This window comes from Phoenix dactylifera, chromosome 11, assembly GCF_051530095.1.
Source record: "Phoenix dactylifera cultivar Ajwa chromosome 11, Ajwa_hap1_PhDact_Kaust_v1.1, whole genome shotgun sequence".
Taxonomy (NCBI): domain Eukaryota; kingdom Viridiplantae; phylum Streptophyta; class Magnoliopsida; order Arecales; family Arecaceae; genus Phoenix; species Phoenix dactylifera.
The window spans coordinates 28,380,193-28,387,644 of NC_143200.1; the positions used below are offsets into that span (position 1 = coordinate 28,380,193).

Genomic DNA, 7,452 nt, shown 5'->3' on the forward strand with positions numbered 1-7,452 from the left:
ACGATAGACAAACTATTTTGGGTCAACCTACTTTGATTTAGTTTATTTTGGAGTGGCCTATAATTTATTCATGAGGTCAAAATCTAGCGTCGACCATGCCATTACAGATAGGGATTATCGTACTTTAATTTTATATTATTAATATTGAATATGTCTTTTAGTATTTTTAGGCTTATTAATTATGATTTATATAAATGTATCTCTTAGAAAGTTGTAAACATCAATGCAGCAGGATATGTAATTAAAGTCATCTTGTAACTATATAGTAGGGAAAGAAAGCCAGCATTTAGTGACTGACTGCACTTGTTCTTTTTCCCTTCCTGCTTTCTTTGCTCCCAAAAAATCAAAAAAAAAAACCATATCAAGTCGTACGTGTCTCCTCTAAAATGAGATAGTTGAATCTCTCTTTGATTGATGTATTAAATGCAAGTGTTAGGTTGGTGTGTAGCAAAATTTTTTGTGGGTCCAAGATCGAGTATATTATATATATACAGTAGTGTTTCTATTTAGTCACTTCAATTTTTTAGAAAGCCAATATCCAAATGAAAACTTTAAACTGGTAGCAAATTCAGTAAATAACGTTCAAACAGGATCCAATTACTGAACAAAGTCACAAGACTGTCAAGACAAAGCACTGAGATCAGCCAACCTCCAGAAGAACCTCGAAAAAAAAAAAAAAAACAGCTGCATCACCCTCAACAAACACACGCCCACACACACACACAGAGAGAGAGAGAGAGAGAGAGAAAAGCAGCAGCTGCAAGACCCTCATGAACAACTTTTGAAAGCATCGTCTATCAGAACGATGCGATCCATGATGTTGGAACCTATCAATCAAGATTTGATATGCTTGCTCCTGGATCCTCTCCAGTGGTGGAAGACGACATTCCCAAAGAGGAGGGAACACTGGCGGATGTGTCGCCCGAAAGATGCCTCTTCAAGCGACCCAAGTCATCAGCAGCATCCAGCATCGTCGGCCTCGTCGACGGGCTCTCCTGGGTGCAGAGCAGACCCAAATCTACCAACTCTCCAATTGCCACCTCCCACATTCTTCTCGCTTCACACGTCTGGTTCTTCGCAGCAGTCACCAAGGAGGCATCGATGACCCTCTCCACCCTTCCATTGTAGTGGCCCTTCACCCACTTGGGCAAGCTTAAACCGCCTTCGAACATTTCGTCTGTGGGTCTCTTCCTTGTGACCACTTCAAGGACTAGAACACCGAAGCTGTAAACATCTCCCCTGGTTGATGCACCTGAGCCAAATCCATACTCTGAAAAAATTCACATGGATAATTAGTAAATGGAAAGCATCCATTCATATGTACGTGTACTATTCGTATGTATCAGTGGTTTCTGCAGAGCTCAAAGTTTATATGCTTTACGTGGTCATACTGCGGTACCACTATTAATTTGTAAACTAGATTTGTCGGAGACCACCCCAATCCATGCATAAAGTTCTGAAAGTTGAATAAAAAAAAACAAAAGGAATATCTTCTCCATATCAAAGTCTCAGTTAATACTTCAAGGCATGAACATAATGTTCGTACCTGGTGCTATGTATCCAACAGAACCCCTGAGCATATTCGCAGTCGAAGTCCCCAGGTCGGTTGTGCTCGTCGTTCCACTATTCATCACCAGACTTGCAATCCCAAAATCAGCGACCAAAGCAGTCATATCATCATTGAGAAGCACATTGCTGGGCTTCAGATCGCAGTGTATGACCTTCACAGGGGAGTGGTGATGCAAGTAGGCTACTGCTTCAGCTATATCACTGCATATATTCACCCTCTGGATCAAGCTTAGTTCGGAAGATCCTGAATGCAGAAAGCTGTCGAGGCTACCGTTTGCCATGAAAGGAAGGACCAAAGCCTTGAAATCCGGTCGGCTGCATGCTGTGATGATTCTCATAAGGTTCCGATGTCTAATTCTCTTCAGAACCTGGCATTCTCTGTTGAAGATCTTGGCTGCATTGCCAGCTTGGAGGTGCAACACTTTCACTGCAACAATGGTCCCATCTCTTAAGACTCCTTTGTAGACCCGTCCATAGCTACCAGAACCAATTAAGCTATCCTGATCAAATTCTCCAGTTGCCTTGACGAGGTCTCGGTAGGTGATTCGTGGGAAACTTGATCTTAGGACCAGCGAGGAGCCACCACAAGCGTCGCCTCTCCCCCTGAAAATCCTCCCTTGGGTCTTTCTGATTCCAATAATCACACAGCATACTGCCAGTAAGAATGCTAAAACTGAAGCACCAACACAAATGAGGATCAAGAATTTATGCAAATGCAGCCATCTTCGTCGTTCGAAACAAACCCGTGCGATGACCGGGCCACATAACTGTGGATTTCCAAGATAGGATAGATTGGTGAACGACGAGAAGACTCCACCAATGGGTATTGGTCCACTGAAGTCGTTGTATGAAAGATTCAATTGGGTGAGACTGGTGCAATTGTTAAGGCTCGACGGAATGTCCCCAGCCAAGTAATTGAAGGAAACGTCAAGAGCCTTGAGGTTTCGGAGATCTCCAAATGATTTGGGAAGCTGTCCTTGAAGAGAATTGTGTGAGAGGTTGATGCGCTCCAGTTCAGCACATGCTGACAGCTGAGAGATCACTACTCCGGTGAGGTTATTCGATGACAGATCGATCTCTTGGACGTGATCCATCTTGCTAAGCTCTATCGGCAAAGGACCTTGAAGCTGGTTGTGTGAAAGGTTAAAGGAAATCTTTGCAATGCTTGACATTTCTAGGGGTATCCTTCCTGTTAATCTATTGTATGACAGGTCTAGCTTATCTAATCTCATGCACCTTCCAAGACTGACAGGTATTTCTCCATAAAGCTGATTCTTCTGAAGATGAATCTCGCTGATAAGATTTAGATTTCCGAGACTCCTTGGGATTTCACCAGATAATCTATTGTTGGATAGATCAAGCAGACCCATTTTGCTGATGTTTCCAATCTCCGCAGGAACCGCACCAGTCAATAAGTTATGGGACAAGATTAGCCGCTCTAACTTCAGAAGCTGGCCGATCTGAGTGGGAATAGTTCCACGTAGAAGGTTATTCGACAGATTCAATAGCGTGATATTGAAGAGAGAGCCAATGCTAGGAGGAATGGGTCCAGAGATCATGTTGTCGCCCAGCAGAATTATGGACAAGGTTTTGGCGACACTGCCTGCAATTTGAGGCAATGGTCCACCAAGTCCTAGTCCTTCCATTTCAAGTTCCAGCAGTTTTGAGCAGTTGGAAATAGCTAAGAAAAATGGTCTCAAGTCGGTGTTGTTATGATGGCTTGAAAAATTGTTGTAAGACATATCAAGATATAGAAGGTCTGTCTTGTTCGAGACGATGTCCACCGGCAGTTCGCCTGAGAGGAAGTTATATCCCACATCCAGTTGACGTAGCAATGATGAATTTGAGAGCCATGATGGTAATTTTCCAGTCAAATTATCCTGGTAAAGGTTGAGGATGTGCAAGTTTGGCAGATAAATTCGGGCATCCGATGGGATCTCGCCGGATAGATCATTGGCCGAGAAGTCCACGGCACGTAATTTACTGCAGTTGCGAAAGATAGAGGCGGGAATCTGACCTGTTAGACTGTTGTTGCCGAGGTCGATATAGACAAGGTTGGTGATGGTGGCAAGAGATTGTGGAATTGGACCATCGAGAAGGTTTCCCGACAGTTCTAGGAACTGGAGGTGCTGCAGGTTGGAGAATTCGACCGGAATGTGCCCATGGAGATTGTTGTCGGATAGGTCCAGACGTTGAAGTTCGGTGAGGTTGGCGAGAGATTGCGGAATCTGGCCATCGAGATTGCTTTCCGAGAGGTCCAGATACATGAGGTCCCGTAGGTTGGAAAATTCCATCGGAATGTGCCCCTGGAGACTGTTGTCGGCCAGGTCTAGATGTTGAAGTCCAGTGAGGCTGGCGAGACATTGCGGAATCCGGCCATCGAGATGGTTTTCCGAGAGGTCCAGGTATATGAGGTGCCGTAGGTTGCAGAATTCGACCGGAATGTACCCTTGGAGATTATTGTCGAACAGGTCCAGACTTTGAAGTTCGGTGAGGTTGGCGAGAGATTGCGGAATCTGGCCATGGAGATTGCTTTCCGAGAGGTTCAGATACATGAGGTCCCGTAGGTTGGAAAATTCGACCGGAATGTGCCCCTGGAGACTGTTGTTGGCCAGGTCTAGATGTTGAAGTCCGGTGAGGCTGGCGAGACATTGCGGAATCCGGCCATCGAGATGGTTTTCCGAGAGGTCCAGGTACGTGAGGTGCCGTAGGTTGCAGAATTCGACCAGAATATGCCCCTGGAGATTGTTGTCGAACAGATCCAGACTTTGAAGTCTGGTGAGGCTGGCGAGAGATTGCGGAATCTGGCCATCGAGATAGTTTTTTGAGAGGTTCAGGTACATGAGGTGCCGTAGGTTTGAGAATTCATGTGGAATGTGCCCCGTGAGACTATTATTGGACAGGTCTAGCTTGCGAAGGCTGGTGAGGTTGGCAAGGACAGGGGACAGGAGGCCGGAGGCAAGCCTGCTCCCGAGCAGGAGATGCACAACATGGAGTCGCCATCGATCGCAGACGACACCTTCGAAGTCGCAAACATCGGTGGACTCGTTCCAATTTGCGAGAGCAGCTTGAGGTTGAGACGTTATGCTGTTCTTGAAGGACAAGAGGGTGGCCTTCTCTTGGAGAGTGATTGCTCGGTCTCGGGGATCCGAGAGTGGGTGATCATCTACGGAGACGACGTGCTGGAAGAGGAGGAGGAGGAGCAGGAAGATGGCATGCTTCAATCCCGTGAAAGCTATCGACTTTTGCGGAGAAGTTACTAAACTAGGCTTGGTTATCACCTTGGCCATGATACGTCCCTTCACACGGTTTTCTTCTATGCCTTCGCTAGAATAGAAATAATTCATTAGAGAGAAGGAAGGTGGCTAGATTACTCTAAACTCAAGAGGAAGAGGGTGGTCTGGGGGGAGGGGTTGATGGCTTGGGGCTCTATGGGAAGATAAAAACTAGATTGGATGGAGGAGGGTGGGGAAATTTGGAAGGGAGGGAGGAAGGATGATAAAATAAAGAGCGAGGGAGGGGGAATGACGCTGGGGGGAGATATTTATCATCGTTTCTTCCAGATGGGTATGATTATGCTATCTAAATTGTTCTTCTTTTATGGAAGTTTGTAAAAGTGGGTGCTCAACTGAGTGCGGCCGCAAAGGAAGAAGAAGGTGTTGAAAGGGATGGATGGAAGGGACGGTTTAATTTCATGGAAGAACAGTGGCTTTGCTGCTTTGGGGAAAAAAAGGCAGCAGTGGATGAAGACAGTGCCATCGGCTTGCATCGGTTGGAAATGTGCGCCCTCCCCTTTTTTCATTAAAAAAATAAAAAATAAAAAATTTCCACATAAATTTTTTTAATATAAATATATAAACGATCTTATCTAAAATAGCTAATCGGAAGATATTATATGAATTTTTTGGTCTTATACTCAAATTCTACCCAGCAAACAAATAATGTGGAACTAAGAAAATACGCTCGCACGAGTCCTCGCATACTCCCCCGTTTAAGCTCTGACGTTCTCATCAGGTTAAGGGTTCCGATCCATTCAAATCTAATCACAAGCATCACAATCGGCATGTGGTTAGCTCTAATGGATCCGTGCTGCAGTGTCCCCTAATCTATATAGGTTATAGGCCAGGTCCGATCTCCTCAACGAATAACTGATGTGGAATTATTCCGTGGTCAGCCTTCATGAAATCATATTGCAATGTTTCCTATTCCACGTAGGCTATGGGCCGAATTTGCTTTAAATCTAATCACAAGCACCACAATCGGCTTATGGTCAGCTCCAATGAATCTATGGAGTAGTGTTTTCAGTCCATATAAGTTATAGATCAGGTCCGCTCTGATACTATTTGTAATAACTTAAGACCTCATCAAAAATAGCTAGCCAAAAGGTATTTTTGGAATTCTTAGTTCTATATAAGTACCAAAATTTCCTCGGTGAATAAACGATGTGGGACTAAACATGCACCCACACGGGATTTTTTGTTCAGAAGTCTGATCTTCTATGCCTAACTTCTTTATGCCGTCTCTGGAACGATTGACCTCACCTTTATTTGTTCTTCGCCGGAACAAATCTTAAACTTGGAATGCCTAACTGTTTCTTGGTAATCCTTGAGGTGAGGTGTGGTGTGTTTGTGTTGACTACAGGGAGGATTAGATGGATGCTGATGCGTGTCCATTCATCACTTAGATATGAACCTTGTTAATTATTCAGAGGATATATGCTCGAGTTCATTTTATATGCTTGTATGATAAGTTTGTGCGCGCTGTTCCAAAATTAGTGCCTTTCATGAATCGAACAACGGCCAGGTTTGGTGTTTGGAGGACCTGGCCATACTTGCTTGGGAAGGTGGTCTGATCTTAATATCCATCAACTCTTTGTTAAAGCTAACCATTTGTAGCTGCAGGAAATACCGTCAATACAACAGGACCACGCAAAAATAATAATTTTTGAATGGTCGTATTAGGAATGTATCGGAAATTCAATAGTAAAAATATTAATAACATTTAATAATTTTGGTTTGCCACCATCTACAGCTATGAAAGCCATATTAACAAGTCAACTGTTTTCAATGGTCCCACCACACCTTCTCACCAGCATATTGGGATAAAATGGAATGGGGCTTTGTCCTTTATCTCAGAAAAAAAATGAAGCATACTATCTTCCAATGCTTGCGTACGTAGTATAATATGCTAATCTTATATTTGACATTAATGTAAAAGTGGTATTGCTTGTTTTCTTGTTATGCGATTGATATCGCATTGAAGGAAAATGAGACAAAAAATAAATTCTGCATCGACATGAACATTTTTTTTAACTACAGAACTTCAACTTGGAGAATGGATGGCCTGAAGCTGTTCCTACTGTGGTCCGTGCTCAATTCACTCAGCTATCCTCTCTTTTGGCATATGTTACTCTTAATCAGAAGGAGGATCATGTTTTGTGGTAGGCCAACAGCAGGGGGACCTCTTTCTCCTCATCTCTATATCAATTCCTCAACTCGAGATGGATGAAATGCAGCTTTGCTTCCTCACTCTGGTGCTTACCTATTCTTCTTAAAATCAAGTGTTTCTTATGGCTCTGTTGGAAAAAGAAATTGAACACGAAAGATCTAATTGGCAGAAAGCTCGAAAAGAACCTTGACGGGTGCATGATTTGCAACCAAGATCCGAAGACAATCGGCCATTTATTCTTCTCCTGCCATTTACTCTCTTCGATTTAGAAGACTATATGCCTTGCTCTGGGAGTACTTCATCCTCAAGCTTCTTTTACTTTTCTTTATTTGGAATGGCTCAATAAGAATTTTTCTAAAAAGGTGCGACTTCTAATTCGCTGCATTTACATGGGTGCACTAGAAGGAGAGAAACACTAGGCTATTTCTCAACAAG

At 43.6% G+C, this 7,452-nt stretch overlaps 1 protein-coding gene across 1 annotated transcript; it reads right to left on the bottom strand.

Annotated features, from left to right (window-relative positions):
- Positions 1–578: 578 nt before the first annotated feature.
- On the bottom strand, positions 579–5,140 carry LOC103710481 (uncharacterized). The gene is made up of 2 exons (XM_039128433.3): positions 1,547–5,140; positions 579–1,270 (listed from the first exon to the last, which is right to left on the bottom strand). Exons 1-2 carry the CDS (start codon positions 4,914–4,916, stop codon positions 831–833), a joined length of 3,810 nt encoding a protein of 1,269 aa, XP_038984361.3. The 5' UTR covers positions 4,917–5,140; the 3' UTR covers positions 579–830.
- Positions 5,141–7,452: the final 2,312 nt, after the last annotated feature.

Excerpts from the sequence above, each read along its gene's own strand:
- LOC103710481 (XM_039128433.3), bottom strand. The coding sequence starts at position 4,916 with ATGAATTATTTCTATTCTAGCGAAGGCATAGAAGAAAACCGTGTGAAG. Across the intron at positions 1,271-1,546 it reads TGTTGGATACATAGCACCAG|AGTATGGATTTGGCTCAGGT; the intron begins GTACGAACATTA and ends GAATTTTTTCAG.